The 19,049-nt window shown below is 42.6% G+C and overlaps 1 protein-coding gene across 4 annotated transcripts in view; it reads right to left on the bottom strand.

Moving 5' to 3' along the window:
* PRSS43 (serine protease 44) overlaps positions 1-13,521 on the bottom strand; it is a 39,239-nt gene extending 25,718 nt beyond the window's left edge. For 3 of the 4 annotated variants that reach the window (XM_017855754.1, XM_017855756.1, XM_017855757.1), the window contains exon 1: positions 12,226-12,308. Coding sequence is in view for 1 of the 4 variants with exons in the window: in XM_017855755.1 (XP_017711244.1) it covers positions 9,862-10,098; positions 10,663-10,826; positions 11,612-11,877; positions 12,226-12,382; positions 12,720-12,984 (1,089 nt within the window). In the remaining 3 variants the exon portion in view is untranslated. Of the gene's footprint in view, positions 1-9,845; positions 10,099-10,662; positions 10,827-11,611; positions 11,878-12,225; positions 12,383-12,719; positions 13,373-13,474 lie in introns of those variants that run through there. The other variant, XM_017855755.1, reaches the window with a different exon arrangement.
* Positions 13,522-19,049: the final 5,528 nt, after the last annotated feature.

Here is a 19,049-nt window from a genome sequence, read left to right as displayed (position 1 = left end):
CTTTAACACCCCACTGTCAATATTAGACAGATTAATGAGACAGAAAATTAACAAGGATATTGAGGACTTGAACTCAGCTCTGGACCAAGCAGACATAATAGACATCTATAGAACTCTCCACCCCAAATCAACAAAATATACATTCTTCTCAGCACCAGATAGCCCTTATTCTAAAATTGACCATATAATTGGAAGTAAGACACTCCTCAGCAAATGCAAAAGAATGGAAATCATAACAGTCTCTCAGACCACAGTGCAATCAAATTAGAACTTAGGATTAAGAAACTCACTCAAAACTACACAACTACATGGAAACTGAACAACTTGCTCCTGAATGACTACTAGGTACATAACAAAATTAAGGCAGAAATAAATAAGTTCTTTAAAACCAATGAGAACAAAGACACAATGTACGAGAATGTCTGGGACACAGCTAAAGCAGTGTTTAGAGGGAAATTCAAAGCACTAAAATGCCCACATGAGAAAGCAGGGAAAGATCTAAGATCAACACCCTAACATCACAATTAAAAGAACTAGAGAAGCAAGAGCAAACAAATTCAAAAGCTAGCAGAAGACAAGAAACAACTAAGATCAGAGCAGAACTGAAGGAGATAGAGACATGAAAAATTCTTCAAAAACTCAATGAATCCAGGAGCTGGTTTTTTGAAAAGATTAACAGAATAGATAGACCACTAGCCAGGCTAATAAAGAAGAAAATAGAGAAGAATCAAATACACACAATTAAAAAAATAAAGGGATTATCACCACTGATTCCACATAAACACCTCTACGCAAATAAACTAGAAAATCTAGAAGAAATGGATAAATTCCTGGACACACACACCTTCCCAAGACTAAACCAGGAAGAGGTCAAATCCCTGAATAGACCAATAACAAGTTCTGAAATTGAGGCAGTAATTAATAGCCCACCAACCAAAAAAAGCCCAGGACCAGATGGATTCACAGTTGAATTCTACCACATGTACAAAGAGGAGCTGGTACCGTTCTTTCTGAAACTATTCCAAACAATAGAAAAAGAGGGACTCCACCCTAACTCATTTTATGAGGCCAGCATCATCCTGATACCAAAACCTGGCAGAGACACAACAAAAAAAGAAAATTTCAGGCCAATATCACTGATGAACATCGATGTGAAAATCCTAAATAAAATACTGGCAAACCAAATCCAGCAGCACAATAAAATATTATCCACCACAATCAAGTTGGCTTCATCCCTGGGATGCAAGGCTGGTTCAGCATATGCAAATCAATAAACTTAATCCATCACATAAACAGAACCAATGACAAAAACCACATAATTATCTCAATAGATGCAGAAAAGGCCTTCGATAAAATTCAACATCCCTTCATGCTAAAAACAATCAATAAACTAGGTATTATGGAACGTATCTCAAAATAATAAAAGCTATTTATGACAAACCAGCAGTCAATATTGTACTGAATGGGCAAAAGCTAGAAGCATTCCCTTTGAAAACTGGCATAAGACAAGGATGCCTTCTCTCACCACTCCTATTCAACATGGTATTGGAAGTTTTTGCCAGGGCAATCAGGCAAGAGAAAGAAATAAAGTGTATTCAAATAGGAAGAGAGGAAGTCAAATTGTCTCTGTTTGCAGGTGACATGATTGTATATTTAGAAAACCCCATCATCTCAGCCCCAAAACTCCTTAACCTGATAAGCAACTTCAGCAAAATCTCTGGATACAAAATTAATGTGCAAAAATCACAAGCATTCCTATACACCAATAATAGACAAACAGAAAGCCAAATCATGAGTGAACTCCCATTCACAATTGCTACCGAGAAAATAAAATACCTAGGAATACAACTTACAAGGGATGTGAAAGACCTCTTCAAAGAGAACTACAAACTGCTGCTCAAGGAAATCAGAGAGGATACAAACAAATGGAAAAATATTCCATGCTCATGGGTAGGAAGAATCAATATAACTAAAATGGCCATACTGCCCAAAGTAATTTATAGATTCGATGCTATTCCCATCAAGCTACCATGACTTTCTTCACAGAATTAGAAAAAACTACTTTAAATTTCATATGGAACCGAAAAAGAGCCCATATAGCCAAGACAATCCGAAGCAAAAAGAACAAAGCTGGAGGCATCACACCACCTGACTTCAAACAATACTACAAGGCTACAGTAACTGAAACAGCGTGGTACTGGTACCAAAACAGATATATAGACCAATGGAACAGAACAGAGGCCTCAGAAATAATGCCACACATCTACAACCATCTGATCTTTGACAACCCTGACACAAACAAGCAATGGAGAAAGGATTTCCTATTTAACAAATTGTGTTGGGAAAACTGGCTAGCCATATGCAAAAAAACTAAAACTGCACCGCTTGCTTACACTTTATACAAAAATTAACTCAAGGTGGATTAAAAACTTAAATGTAAGACCTAAAACCATAAAAACTCTAGGAGAAAACCTAGGCAATATCATTCAGGACATAGGCATGGACAAAGATTTCATGATTAAAACATCGAAAGCAATTGTAACAAAAGCCAAAATTGACTAATGGGATCTAATTAAACTAAAGAGCTTCTGCACAGCAAAAGAAATTATCATCAGAGTGAACAGGCAACCTATAGAATGAGAGAAAATGTTTGCAATCTACCCATCTGACAAAGGGCTAATATCCAGAATCTACAAGGAACTTAAACAAATTTACAAGAAAAAAACAAACAATTCCATCAAAAAGTGGGCAAAGGATATGAAAAGACACTTTTCAAAAGAAGACATTTATGCAGCGAACAAACATATTTAAAAAGCTCATCATCACTGGTCATTAGAGAAATACAAATCAAAACCACAATGGGATACCATCTCACGTCAGTTAGAATGGTGATCATTAAAAAGTCAGGAAACAACAGATGCTAGAGAGGATGTGGTGAATTAGGCACACTTTTACACTGTTGGTGGGAGTGTAAATTAGTTCAACCATTGTGGAAGACATTTAGGCAATTCCTCAAGGATCTAGAACCAGAAATACCATTTGACCCAGCAATCCCATTACTGGGTATATACCCCAAGGATTGTAAATCATTCCACTGTAAAGGCACACGCACACATATGTTTATTGCAGCACTGTTCACAATAGCAAAGACTTGGAACCAACCCAAATGCCCATCAATGATATACTGGATTTAAAAATGTGGCCCATATACACCATGGAATACCATGAAGCCATAAAAAATGATGAGTTCATGTCCTTTGCAGGGACATGGATGAAACTGGAAACCATCATTCTCAGGAAACTAACGCAGCAACAGAAAACCAAACACTGCATGTTCTCACTCATAAGTGAGAGTTGAACAATGAGGATATATGGGCACAGGGAGGGGAACATCACACACTAGGGCCAGTCGGGGGGTTGGGAGCAAGGGGAGGGATAACATTAGGACAAGTACCTAATCTAGATGACTAGTTGATGGGTGCAGCAAACCACCATGGCACATGTATACCTATGTAACAAACCTGCATGTTCTGCACATGTATCCCAGAACTTAAAGTATAATAAAAAACAAAATTTTTTTTTAAAAACTACTGCACTGCCAGTCATATAAATATAGTTCATACAGGCTGGGTGCAGTGGTTTATGCCTGTAATCCCAGCACTTTGGGAGGCCGAGGCAGGCAGATCACAAGGTCAGGAGATCAAGACCATCCTAGCTAACATGGTGAAACCCCGTCTCTACTAAAAATACAAAAACTCAGCCGGGCAGGTGCCTGTAGTCCCAGCTACTTGGGAGGCTGAGGCAGGAGAATGGCGTGAACCTGGGAGGCGGAGCTTGCCGTGAGCCAGATCGTGCCACTGCACTCCAGCCTGGGCGACAAAGCAAGACTCCGTCTCTCTCTTTCTCTCTCTCGCTCTCTCTCTCTCTCTCTCTGTGTGTATATATATATATATATATTCTGAATAGTTTCAGAATATAGAGAATTCAGAATAGAGAGAGAGATAATATAATACAATTATGTATCGTACTTAATACTTGATATTGATAATAAACAATGATGTTACTGGTCTATGTATTTACAATACTATACTTTTAATCATTATTTTAGAGCATACTCCTTCTACGTATTTTTTTTAAGTTGACTGTAAAACAGTTTCAGTTAGGTCCTTCAGGATGTATCTAGAAGAAGGCATTGTTATCGTAGGTGATGGTTCCATGCGTGTTATTGCCCCAGTGGAACAAAATGTGGAGGGAGAAGACAGTGATATTGATGATCTTGACCCTGCATATACCTAGGCTAATGTGTGTGTTTGTGTCTTAGTTTTTAACAACAACAACAACAAAGCTTAAAAAGTAATAAAGAAATTAGCCAGGTGTGGTGGCTCACGCCTGTAGTCCAACACTTTGGGAGGCTGAGGCGGGTGGTTCACGTAAGCCCACGAGTTTGAGACCAGCCTGGGCAACATGGCTAAATCCCGTCTCTACAAAAAAATACAAAAAAGTTAGCTGGGCACAGTGGTGGCACCTGTGGTCCCAGGTAATTGAGAGGCTGAGGTGGGAAGATCGCTTGAGCCTGGGAGGTGGAGGCTGCAGTGAGCCGAGATGGCACCATGGCACTCCAGCCTGGGTGACAGAGTAAGACCCTGTCCAAAAAAGATAAAAAAGAAAAATAAATTTAAAGTAAATGAATAATTTTTAAAATAGAAAAAAGTTTATAGAATAAGGATGTAAAGAAAGAAAATATTTTTGTATAGCTGTACAATGGGTTTGTGTTTTAAGCTAAGTGTTATTACAAAAGAATCAAGTTTTTAAAAATTTAAAAGTGTACAAAGTTAAAAAGTTACAGTAAGCTTGCCAGGCGCAGTGGCTCATGCCTGTAATCTCAACACTTTGGGAGGCCAAGATGGGTGGATCACCTAAGGTCAGGAGTTCGAGACCAGCCTGGCCAACATGGTGAAACTGCGTCTCTGCTAAAATTAGAAAAATTAGCCAGCCATGATGGCAGGTGCCTGTAATCCCAGCTACTTAAGGGCTGAGGCAGGGGAATCGCTTGAACTCAGGAGGCAGTAGTTGCAGTGAGCTGAGATCACGCCACTGCACTCCAGCCTAGACGACAGAGCAAGACCCTGTCTCAAAAAAAAAGGTACAGTAAGCTATGGTTAATTTATTACTGAAGAAAATATTTTTATATATTTAGTATAGCCTAAATATACAGTGTTTACAAAGTCTACAAGAGTGTACAGTAATGTCCTCAGCCTTCACATTCACCCACCACTGACCCACCCATAGCAACTTCCAGTCCTGCAAGCTCCATTCATGGTAAGTGCCCTATACAGGTTTTCCATTTTTTATCTTTTATACCATATTTTACTGTACCTTTTCTATATTTAGATAAGTTTAAATATATAAATACTTACCATTGTGTTATAATTGCCTACAGTATTCAGTACAGTAATATGCTGCCCAGATTTGCAGCCTAGGAGCCATAGGTTACACCAGATAGCCTAGGTGTGTAGTAGGTTTGTGAAAGTATACTATGATGCTTATACAATGACTAAATTGCCTAACGATGCATTCCTGAGAATGTACCCGCATCATTAAGCAGCACATGACTGTATATAGATAAATACAGAAATGATAATATGTATGTGTGTATACTTGGGTTAGCATATATATTCTAGCTCTGTCTGCTGAAAGGTCTAATTTCCCCCACTCACTTTGGTGTTGGCAAGACTTAGTAACTTGCTTCCAAACAATTGGATATTGAAAGAGTTTTTATATATATAAATGTAACTTTAAAGTACAGAAACCTAGCAAATATAATCTTAACCAAAGATGAAAGTTTAGATCACCAGTGATGCCATGTTGATAGCATGTAACCTCTGATACGATGTGACAAGAAGGGTACTTCATCTCTGTGGTATTTTCCCCCAAAACCCATACTCCAGGCTAATCATAACAAAAACATTAGGACAGTGGACATCCAAGACTCCAAGATGGTGTCAGTTCTACCAGTTTAGGAAAAGAACTGTACTCATGGATGTCAAAATAGAGGGATGACACACTGGATACTGATGTGGGATTTCATCCCTAAAGGCACTGTTGGGGCATTTCAATATAGCCACTACTGGTATTACAAGTATGTCAAAGTGAAGAAAGGGAGCACTCTCAGGGTTTCTACACTGTTGGCAGCTTACATGTTTTTCAACTACTGCCTTTCTTACAAGGAGCTCAAACTTGAAAGGTTACACAACTGATTCAAGGTTTGTGAAAGCACACAAGTGGAAGTACCAAGCCCCCTTTAAACAGCAAAATAACCAACAACAAGCACAAAAAAATGTTTTATTAAAAGTGACAGTTAAGAGATGACAAAAAAGACGCTTGTTTACAGTAAGAGAGATGAAAGCAGACAAAATAGCACATTGTACAGCCTCAGCTAGGAACATAGGCATCAGAAAACTCAAATTTTTCCACTGCCCTGTGCATGTCCACAAATCACTCTGAGCACTGATTTGGGGGCTGAAATAAATTTCAGCAAGTAGGTGAATTTGCAAGTCTGAATGCTTGAATAATGAGAATTGACCGTAATACAATGTGTTGTTTTAGGCCACTGAGTATGGGGCGATTGTTACACAGCAATAGAATCCCAAAACACACCAAAGACATCTTTTGCCAGGCAGGGTGGCTTAGACTGGGTTCCTAGAACAGACTCTGAGAGAGAATTCTGTCCAATGGTTTGTTGAGGAGTGCTCATAGGAGAACTGCTCACAGAAGGCCATTGCAACTAACATCTCAGCTGATCCTACAAGAGGCCTTTCCAAGTTGTCCCAAATAGAGGGAAGAAGGCTGGGCCTTTATATCTCTGCATAGCAATTATTTGCTATGGGATACCCCTGTGAAGAGACTTAATCCTGAGGGAATCAGTTCCCTGTGACTGACTGCCCATTTTGTGAGGGGTGCAGCTGTGAATCAGTATCTTCAGAAGCTGAGGGATGGCTGTGATTTCTCTGCAATGGGGTCTAGCAGGTACACCACATGTCAGAACACAGGGTGCCTCTTCTGATTGGTTCTGAGTCCTGTTGACATGATAGCTTCCTTGCTATCTAGTATGACAAGACATTTCAGGCTTATTTTATACTTTTCCTGTTTCATACCTGTAAATTTTTCAAGCCATTTCTCCAAGAAGCCCTGGTTTCTTTTGGTGGCAAATGGCATTTCCTTTTGTTGTTGTTGTTGTTGTTCATTTTTTGGCGGGGGGCGGGGGATGGAGTTTTGTTCTTGTGGCCCAGGCTGGAGTGCAATGGAGCAGTCTCAGCTCACTGCAACCTCCGCCTCCCAGGTTCAAGAGATTCTCTTGCCTCAGCCTCCCAAGTAGCTGGAATTACAGGCACCCGCCACCACGCCTGGCTAATTTTTTTGTATTTTTAGTAGAGACAGGGTTTCACAATGTTGGCCAGGCTGGTTTCGAACTCCTGACCTCAGGTGATCCACCAACCTCGGCCTCCCAAAGTGCTGGGATTACAGGCATGAACCACCATGGCCAACCAGCAAATGGTATTTCAAGACCACTAAAAATGCTTAGTGCGCTCTATGTCACTTGCCCCTTATGACTAGAAACCCATAGGGATTTTGTTGTTTGTTTTACTTCGTTTTTGTTCAAGTCTCGCATTTTTAGTGAAACTGAGTGCCTGCCAGTCAACAACTCCTCTCCCTGTGTCATCTATCTCTTTCAGGTTCTACCCAGCCACCAAGCTCCTTACCTAGGAGTCCTCGTAATGACCACCTCTGTCCCCCACCTGCCATCTACATCTTATCTGTGGATGAAGGCCAGTGCCTGATTCATAAAAGATAATGCATAAGTATTTGTTGGAAAGAGTAAAATCGACTAATGTTTACTTGGCACTTGATGTTTTGTTCCCTGGGGGGCCATGCCCATCTTTTCTGATAGCCTGAGGCTATTCCCCAGTAGTCAAGATGCTTGAATGGAATTTCTATTCTCCTATAACAAGAAACATGCTCTAATATTGGCAGACCAAAGGGCACTTCATCCGGAACCATAAACTTCCTGGAGCCTGGGACTTTCCCCCACTGCAGGGGTTGTAACCCTGGCCTACCCAGTTGTGTTTTTTCCCCATCATGAAAGCAACCTGGAAAGCAAAAGGGGGACAAAGCAAAGAAGTGAAAGGGCAGTGAGAGAAAAGAGTAAGGCAATAGAGAATATATGAGCACCTAATTATCTATTCATTCACTCACTCACTCACTCACCAAATAGTTCCTAAACTCCTGCTCTGTTCCATGCCTGGAGCTGGAGGATGGAAGATAAGGAAAGATTGGACAGAGTCCCACCGCCATGAAGAACAACATGTCAACCAGTGGAAACAGAGAAATTAACAGGCACAGAGACTGCAGAGTCCAGGGAGCCCAGAAGAAGGCACATTACATTACACAGCCCAGCAGAGTCCACAGGAGTGGTTTGTGGAAAGGGGTAATGCTTATATTGGGGCTGAACTGATGAGGAAGAAGAAAGAAGGAAGTGAGAAGCCATACTGGCATTCCCAGCAGATGGAACATGGAAAAGGGTCAGTCTGTTCTGAAAGAAAGATGCAAGTAACAGAAATACGTGGCAAGTCTTGGGCATCCAACTCTTTTTCACGGGCATTTCTGTAGGTCATGGCCTAGAACTTGTTGGGTTTAGCTGTAACCAGGTAGAGTTGGAAAAGCAGAGTGTTTTCACTCACTGAGCCCCAGCTCCCTCAGGCAGCAGGTTGTCTCTCTCTCTCTCTCTCCCCCCACCCCCACACTTGTTATAGGGCAGCAAGGAGAAGCAGGAAGGTGTCTGAGTGTGCCACACCTCAGTCTCTGTCCCTCTTGATGCCCCGCTCCTGATGCAGGGTTTGTTAAACTCAAGTACCACATTCCCAGCTACAGAGACGCCGATGGCAAAAAAAAAAAAAAAAACCAGCAGCAGAACCCACTGGGTAAAGCCACCTGTCAGACTTAATGAGTGCAGAAAACTCCTCATCCCTGGCTCTGCCAGAGTTTAATAAAAACCATGAATATCTTCCTAATAAATGGGAAGCCAATTCTTTATGGAGTATGTTACATACAACCTCACACCCCCATGAACAGAGGTTCAGAAAGAGAGGAGACTCTCCAAACATTTATTTAGTTGCTTTCTGAAAACTCCACACTCCATAACAGACTCAATACAACTTGTAGTGTCCCTGAAAGTGGCCACTAGGCCACTGAGGAAAGAGGTGCAAGAATGGGTTGCCCCAAGAAAGCTGGTGTGGCAGAGGCTGTCCACTCACAGATGGATCCACACTGGGCTGCAGGGGATCTTCTCCCAGACCCAGACAGTGGAGCCAGAGTGGAAGTCCCAGGCCTCACACCTCTGCAGGGACCTGGTAACGCCTCCTTCACTCTCTCTGAGCAATCACCCAGCTGGCTGGTTTCACAAAGTCTCAGGTGGGAGCCCTGACACCAGAACCACGTTGAACGCTTACTTCACCACTGATGATGTCTCTTCTTTGATAGATGTTCCCCTAGATATTGATGAGTCACCGTGGCCCACCTGGCAGGGCGGCTGGCCCTCTAGCTGCAGTCAGTTCACTCCCTCCTTCCCACCAGCCAGAGCACAGCCCTGGTGCAGGCGTGGCTGAGGCAGGTGACCAGAGCACAAGGCAGGGGCATTTTCCAAGGCCCAGTCTCCCTGCCATGCTCTATTGTATGGATCTCCAGAGGGCCCGTGGATTCCAACTGGGATTTGTGGAAAAGGCATTCAGAAGGAGTGGGAGGTTGGTCAGAGGAGATACCTAAGTGTGAGACTCAGAAACAGGAGAAGAGTGGAATGGGGTCTGATCACGGGGTCACCAGGATGCCCAGGGGCATCATCAGACACAGGACTAGGATGAGGGAGTCTGCTGAATTCAGACAGGAAGCTTGTCTCAGGTGATCAATAATCCATTTCTTGTAGAAACTAACTTCTGTGTAAACTCCAGGGTATCCTTTGCGACCGCAGCCAACACCCCAGCTCACAATCCCCACCTGGAACCATGTGCCATTTAATTCACAGACCAGGGGCCCCCCAGAATCTCCCTGGAAAAGAAAGATAGTCACTGTAGGAAAGAAATAGGATCCACATCAGAGCAGGCTAATTGCACTGCAATGGGCTGCAGAGCTAGGCACTCAGGAGGCTTCCCCAGGAACCCGTAAGACCCTCCCTAGCCTTGGGTATCAGTCAGTATGAGATCTGAGAATCGACAATTTCCAATAAACTAAAATCATGTACCGACTAAAAGGTGTGTTCCAAAAAACAGAATATACATAATGAAATCGTGCCTACTCTGAGACAATAATGAGTCAAGTGCTTACCTGAGTACACTGCCTGCCACACAGAAGGGGCTCAAGACATGGAGCATGTATTGTTGGTGGGACCTGCCTGATTCACCCCTCCTCCCACTCCAGGCTGTGTCAGCTGCTCTCTTCTGAAGGATCAGGTAGGCTGCCCAGGAGAGCCTTGATGGCTTGTCCTCATGTCCCATTACCATGAATAAGGGTAACAGAGAGGCTAGGAGATAACCCAGGCCCTACTGGCTGGGGATGAGGAAGCTTTGAGGAGACAACTACAGTGCTGAGGTAGCAAGAGGCCCATGAACTGACCTGACAGGAATCCTTCCCTTGGTCATTATAGCCACAGATGGTCCTTTTCTTGACCATTTCATTCCTAATTCTCATCTTTTCCTTGAACACCTTATTACATTTCTCATGAAGCATAATGCTTAGCTCAGCCTCCTGAAGCTCAGTTACTATCTTTTTTGATGAATCTGCAGAGAGACAATTTACAGCTGAGTGGGTCTGCATAAGTGGGACAGGACAGGAGAACCCCTTACCCACTCTGGGTCTCAATACCGTATGTTCATACACAGACACCCTCTTAGGCATTGGATATTGTCCCATTTGACAAAGGAAGATATGAGGCCCAATGTTGACATGGGGAGACAAGGACATAAGAATCCAAACCAAAACGGGAAATAAGAACAGACAGGAAAGGGAAGGCAAGGCATTACCACCCTGAGAAACCAAAACCAAGCATCTGTCACTCTGAATAGTAGTACTAATAGTGACACAGTATCCTGTACATCAGTAAAGCATCTATACTTTCTAGAGCAGGATCACAGACTGTCAGACAGGTAATCGCCCGAAGGTACCAAATCCAGCCTCTCCCCAATGATAGGAGCCCTACACCTCACTGAAAGGTCTCTGGCCTCTTCTCACACACAGGAAGCTCCTTATCTACCAAGGTAGGTACTTCCTGGGAGGGACACCTTAAAAGGGCAGACAGCTAGCTCATCACCCCCAGAGTTAAAATCCACCCGAGAGATAACCCACCATGCCTGGCACCCAAATCCCCAGGTCCTGACAAACCAAAAGAATTTCATAGACCAGTTGTTAAAATTATTCCTTAGCAGCATCTACAGCACCCTCCTCCCTGACTTACTAAAAAAAATCTGCCTCCCTGTCCCTCCCTTTAGCTTGTAGATCAACCCCAGGGCACCAAGCAACATTTTCCCTGGTCTGGGGCTGCTGTAGTCTTGCTTCATAGTCTCACCTGTTTCATTCACTTTGCCCCATCCTGTCACCCAGCACTTCGTATCAGCTTGTACCATGAAAGCCTGTTCAGGGAGGCACACAGGCTGGATGTGTGTGGAGTAATTCACAGGGAAGTCAAGCAGAGCAAGGGCAATGTCATTTTCAATTATTCCAAAAGACGTAAAATATCGGTGGATAACGATGTCACGAACTGGGACTACAAGTGCTGTTTTGGAGCGATGATGCACATTTGTGTCTCCCAGCTTCACTGTGTATTCCAGATGACTGCAGGAAGATCCTCCAGGGTCCACACTCTGCTTCCACACCTTCCAGGTGTTTCCCGCCTGGTACCATCTTCCTATGCCAGCCAGCAGCTACCTCCCTCTCTCCAAACCACATCCCTCCAGGACCCTTAACCACGTTAGCCGGTGGTCCCCAGATCAGCTGTGGCAGCAGCAGCACCCAGAAACTTGTTAGAAATGCTAATCCTCAGGTCTCACCCAGACTGGATAAAAACTATGGGGCTGTCACACCCTTTTATAGATGAGGAAGAGGAGGTTCAGGGAGGGGGACAGACTGACTCCAGGTCCCGCAGCCTGATCAGGGCCCAAGCTCTGAGCCCCAAACACTCACCCAGAGATGCAGTGGGCGGCAGTGAGCACCCAGCGCCTGGCAATAAGGGAGCCTCCGCAGATGTGTCTGTTGCTGGTTTGCAGGCTCACCTGCCAGGGCCACTTCCTATCTGGGCTTCCAAATCCTCCAATTATCCTTGCAAGCCGCTTGCCGCAGGCTGGGGCAGGTCAGTGAAAGGAAGGTACTAAAAGTAACGCTGCTGTAGCACCTTCACCATGAGCCTCAGAACCCTCAAAGCAAGGCCTGCATCCCTGAGGCTCTTCGGAAAATGGCTGCGTCCTCCTAGGTCTCAGGGAGCCGCTCCGCCCCTGGACAGATCGTGTCCCCTGAGCCCCTCCTCCTCTAGGGCAGGTCCCCTCCCCCTCAAACCAGGCCAGTTCTCTGCGGCTGGGCATGGCCCAGAAGCGTCACCTGACGTTTAATGCTACTGTCCCGTTGGTCCATGTTGATGATAGTGTGTGGGATTGCCAGAGCCTGGTAAGAATCAGACTCACCTGAGGGAAATAACACCGGAGCAGGGGGCACTGCCTTCCCTGTGGACTGACCAGCCGCTGGGGATCCTGGAGCCCCTACAGGTGGCGGCTCCCATCTGCTCGCTCCGGGGTCCTGGCCGCCTGGCCCTGAGGGGAGAGTGGAGTGGAAGAAGAGTGCTACGCCTCCCTGCCCACCCGCCCTGCCCGTCCGGGCCTCGTCGAGCCATGGCTGAAGAAGCAAGAGCCAGGCCAGGAGCCCCAGGGAGCTGCCGCCCTGGGACGCCATGGATACTGCCGTCAACCTCAGCCTCTGTCGTGGCGCCGCCTCGCAGCGGTTTCCACGCCTGCCATGCGTTCTGGCGGGAGCCTGGAGCGCCCGCGAGGGACGAGGGGGCGGGGCCGGGCCACCGGACCGTCCGAGGGGCGGGGCCTGGGCGGGGTGGCGCCGTGCAGTCCTGACTTGGATGAGTCCTCTCTCTCTTGGCGGCTCTCCGTGGACTCAGGTCCCTCCACGTCATCTGGCGCCTCCCTGGCATTCAGTGTCTCCTGGCCTAGGTCCCTGGCCTCAGAGTGGCAGCTGTCCAGCCCTTTGTTCATACAAAGACGCGTCCACTACTCTACGGCAGAGCTTCCTCCAGGCCAGGACTTTACCAGAGTCTCCCTCCCTTATCTGTCTGCAATAAAAATTAAAACTCTTTAACATGCATGTTGCACTTAACATTACTAACCACTGCGTTAGAGACAATACTGCTACCTTTTTGAAAATCAACACCCACATGAAAAGATGTTCAACCTTGAGGCAGGATAGATAGACCATGTCCTCGGGACGCAGCAGCCGACCGTTCCACAATCAACGCCATAAACCTCAGCATTCGCATTGTAATTGAGCTCATTCAAGCAAAGCTATCTTCAGCAAGAAATTTCCCCTGTAGAGAGCATGCACACTTCGATTTTACCTTTTCTCAAACTGACCCTTTTTTCATTATCATAGTAAAAAGCACACCCCTGGGTGTAGATTTCAGATGCTGATGAGACGTGCGATGTATGAACAAGTATGCACCACTACTGTGCATGTGCACCCATAGGACCACCCAGAACATGCTTACTAATAACGCCTCTTTCCACTCCTTATAAATAACCACGTAATACTCCCGTAAAGAGAGTCTCCCTAGTGCCAGTCTTCGCTGTCTCATCCTTATAAGCAGACCACTCTGAATCATCTGTCTCTCAGGGTGTACTGTCTATTCTGCACTTAACTTTCAAATATTCTTTTCCCTTTATAATAAATTACTCTATGCTCCATCTCCTTTGCTATGCATCTCTTATTTAAATTTTTTTAAACTAAGAAGAACCAAAGTATCATAACAGCTGTCAACAACATCATGAGTCAATAACAAAATGGAAATTAAAACCACAATGAGATATCACTACACACCTATCAGACTGGCTAAAATAAATAATGGTGACAACATCAAATGCTGGCATGGATGCAGAGATGTTGGATCACTCATACATTGTGGTGGGAATGTAAACTATTACAGCCACTCTGGAAAACAGATTGGCAGTTTCTTATACAACAAAATAAGCAATTACTATACAACCCAGTAATTATACTCCTGGGTATTTATCCCAGAGAAATAAAGATGTTCACACATACAAACCTGTATAAAAGTTTGTAGTATCTGTACTCACATAGCCAACATCTGGAAACAATCCTGTAATGAACAGAATAATGGCCTCCCAAAAATGGCACATTCTAATCCCTGGAACCTGTGAATATTTTACCATACATGGCTAACAAAATGTGATTAAATCAAGCATATTGAGACAGGAGATTATTCTGGATTATCCTGGTGGGCCCAATGTAATACCAAGTATCCTAGAGGGAGGAAAGAGAGTCAAAGTCAGAGAAAAAGATGTGGTGTCAGAAGCAGAGGTCAGAGAGAGAGTTTTGAAGATGCTATACTGCCGACTTCAAAGGTTAAAGAAGGGGCCACAAGCCTAGGAATGCAGCAGCCTTTAGAAACTGGAAATGGCAAAGAAACAGATTTTCCCCTAGAGCCTGCAGAAGGAAGACAACTGGCCAACACCTTGATTTTAGGACTTCTAACCTCTAAGCTACAAGATAACATATTTGGGTTGTTTCAAGCCACTACATTTATGGTAAATTATTACAGCTGTAATAGGAAATGAATACAAACCCTAATGTCCTTCAGTGGGTGAACAGTTAAACAAATTGTGGTACATTCATACCACAGAGTACTACTCAGCAAAAGATAGAATAAAATATCAATAGAGGCAACAACTTGAATTAATTTCCGGGGAATAATGCTGAATCAAAAAAGCCAATCCCAAAAGGTTGCATGCTGTATAGTTCCATTTATATAACACTTTTGAAAAGATAAAATTTGAGAAATGAAAAGTGGATTAGTGATTGTCCAGAGTTAGGGAGGTAGGCATGGTTTTGTAAAGGCAATACAAGGAATACTCTGGTAATGAAATTGTTTTGTGTCTTGACTATGGTGGTAGAGACTCACACATATGATTAAATTGGATAGAATTATACATACATCTTGACTTGCACACCCTCACAAATTAGCACAAGTAAAATTGGAGAAATCTGAGTAAGATAGATGGATTGTATCAACGTCAATATCCTGGTTGTGATGTGGTACTATCATTTCTCAGGATGTTACCACTGCGGGAACTGGGTAAATGGTATAGAGGATCTCTATTATTATTTCTTACAATTGCGTGTGGATCTATTCAATTTCGTAAGTTATCTCAAAAAAATTTTTTAACTTAATTTATAAAACAACACACTCAATCATAAAGCTTTAATAGGATAAAAATTTGGCCAGACACAGTGGCTCACACCTGTAATCCCAACACTTTGGGAGGCAGATATGGGTGGATAACTGGAGCCAGGAGTTCAAGACCAACATAGGCAACATAGCAAGACCCATTCTTTACAAAAATATAAAAACTAGCCAGGCATGGTGCTACACACCTGTAGTCCCAGCTTCTCAGGAGTCTGAGGTCGGGGGGATCACCTGAGCCTGGGATGTCGAGGTTGCAGTGAGCCATGATTTCACCACTGCACTCTAGCCTGGGCAACAAAGCAAGACCCTGTCTCAAAATAAAACAAAAGAAATAAAGATAACAGTTTGATTGTCTAATCTTGATCCCAGAATATATACTTCTAAAACCAATTAGCCTATCTGATATAAACATTAACAATATATTATTATTATTAAGGCAAGTTATTTTCATTGTAGAAAAATAAGAAAAAAAAAAACAAGCAAAACAAAGAGGAAAATCTCATTATCTTCACAATTGGGCACATATTTTGGAGCCCATTTTTTCATATAACAATATATTCTGTTAAAAATCTAAAAAAGCTAAAAAAAATCAACATCCGAGTACAATTTGCTATCTTTTCTAGTCATCTTTAGGTGTAGTGATCGAACCTTTGTTTATCTCAAAACGTATTAGAATACTTCTTTTGAAGTCATTGTAAGTTATTTCCTTGAAGGAGAAACATTCTTTGCTGCAGTCCGATCTCAACATCCAAGTTCTAGATCTTAAGCCATGTCCAGGCAACATTTTTCACAATCTCTGCTGTTTTTCTCCTGTGCAGTTGATGAATTCAACCCAATTACAACCATGTTAAAGAACAGACTTGCTTTGTTTTTTTCAGCATCCAGAACCATATGGGAAGCTATGATTATCTCTTCACAGGTGGATGAACAGATTAACCAATAATTGTAATACAGTGTGATAAGTATCTTGAATGAAAGACATGTTCGATATCTTTTGAAAGCCAATTTTTCAGTGACTATCAACATTTAAAATAACATCCTACCTAGTAATTTCTCTGCTGGTTTATTCTATATAGATATCCTTTCAGAAAACATGCCAAGTATGCCAAAATATATATAACAAGGCCCTGCAGCAACTGTTTGTAATAGTAAAACACCAGTTAAAAAAGTGTAAATTCTCATCAATAAGACGCTGGTTATAAGGAAATATCTTCATGACCATGGAGTAGAGAATTATTTCTTATACAAGATACAAAAAACACTGACCATGAAGAAAGACTAATAAATGTGACACCTTTAAATTAAGAACCACTGTTCATCAAAAGGCACCATAAAAATTTGTGGAAAAAATTAAGAGCCACGTGGTGGGGGGAGATATTTGCAACACACATAACCAATTAAAAACCAGTATCCAGAATATCAAAAGAACAGAAAATCACTCACAATATGGCAGATACCTTGAAGGCGCTGCACAAAAGAAGAAATACAAATGGCCAATAGGAGTGACAAAGGAAGATTCAGAAATAAATGCATTTTAAAAACAAATAAGTTTCTTTGTAGGGTGCGAGAAAGTCAGACCTCAGAAGAATTGATTCGTCAAACCTATACAGTGAGCATTTAAAGGAAAAAATGCCACAAAATTACCAAGATCACCAGGCTTAAATGAGTCTGTTCAAACTGAGAACACAGCAACTTTCTCACGTGACCATCATGTTTACAAAGGTTATAACATATATTGAGACATCAGCAGAGTAAAATTAAGAGACAAAATCATTTTTGTTTTGTCTTGAAGTCTAGGTTTGCAGGAATATTGACAGTTTTATTAGTTTGGTATCACAATTAGATAGGATGCCCCTGTTACATTTTGGTTTATTTCTGGAATCAATCCCCCGACTATGCCATGGGGAAATATTTGGGCATTAGAAGTAAGGTAGAGTGTTGGTTTTTGCTTTTACTGACCCCCCTTGTGGTAAAGTTCCTTCCATTAGGGCAAATTTCACCAAATGAGTTGCTTAGAAATTTTCTGATTCCATACCATTAATTCAAGAGTTCTGTATTACCTAACCAGTTTATTTGCAAAGGAATAACAAAAGGTATTGTTTAATACATAAAGACCTCTGTGACAGACTGCAAAAATGACCACAATACTTTGCAGTTCCTCCTGTCAAGAGACGGAGTCAGGCTGTGGTATAAGCAGCCTTGTCACCTGGGGTATATGACCTGGCAAATACCATGGTGCTAGAGTTTGCCATGGTTAATTAAAATGCTGTAAAGAGTCTCTGATATGTCATACCTAGAGAGTCACAGTGTAGATCTCTCAGTTCTGGAGCAAGATCATACCATCTGCAGCAAAGAAACTACATTATTTGAAAAGCAACTCCTGACACACTACTAAACCCTAAAGGAAACTAAGTGCCAGACCACAAAACATCAAGTGACCAAGAAACTGGAGCTTCCTATCATAAGGTAGATATTTAGTCAGACTCACCAAGTCATAGACTCAATTGGACTAAACAGCAATCCATCATTCAATGGAAGTGATACTTTGGTACTGGATTATGACAGTTCTTGAAGACACAAGTAAGTTACACAAAGAGATGAACTAGACCCCCATGTCACCTATTTGTGATGCACTGAAATGTCTCCCTCAGTTTACACTCATAGCCTTATGGGGAGCATCCTAGCTAAATTAGGAGGAAAAACCTGTGCTTGGTTCAAAAATGAACTCAAAATCCTGTGCCAGCTGAAAATAGGCTGCTATTGCATTCTATCCCTGTATTAGTCAGGGTTCTCTAGAGGGACAGAACTAATAGGATTTTATATATATATATTTATTTGTGTGTGTGTGTGTGTGTGTGTGTGTGTGTGTGTGTGTATGGGAGATTATTAAGGAATATTAACTCACACAATCACAAGGTCCCACAGTAGTCCATCTACAAGCCAAGGAGCAAGGATAAGCCAATCTAAGTCCTAAAACTGAAGAACACGGAGTCCAATGTTTGAGGGCAGGAAGCATCCAGCACAAGACAAAGATGTGGGCTGGGAGGCTAGGCCAGTCTAGTCTTTTCACGTTTTTCTGCCTACTTTATATTGTAGCCATGCTGGCAGCTGATTAGATGATGCCCACCCAGATTAAGGGTGGGTCTCCCTTTCCCAGACCACTGACTCAAATGTTAATCTCCTTTGGCAACACTCTCACAGACACACCCAGGACCAATACTTTGCATCCGTCAGTACAATCAAGTTGACACTTAGTATTAACCATCACAAGTCCACCCCTTATTTACTTGAACCCATATGCATCTCCTGAGATCATACATAATTTTCAGATAAAGATAATAATAAGGTTATAATTATACCTAGCACAATACAGCTATCCTTTGTACAACTGGAAACACACCAAACCCCAACCCAAATACTGTTAAATAAAGTTAGCAATACTTAAATGTTGATATGAAGTGAATAAATCTTATGTCACGTTGATAAAGGAAAAAGGAAATAAAATTATATTTTCTTAGTGCGAGTGTGT

Source organism: Rhinopithecus bieti, unplaced genomic scaffold (assembly GCF_001698545.2).
Source record: "Rhinopithecus bieti isolate Rb0 unplaced genomic scaffold, ASM169854v2 scaffold_39746, whole genome shotgun sequence".
Taxonomy (NCBI): domain Eukaryota; kingdom Metazoa; phylum Chordata; class Mammalia; order Primates; family Cercopithecidae; genus Rhinopithecus; species Rhinopithecus bieti.
This window is presented reverse-complemented; position numbering and strand designations above follow the sequence as displayed.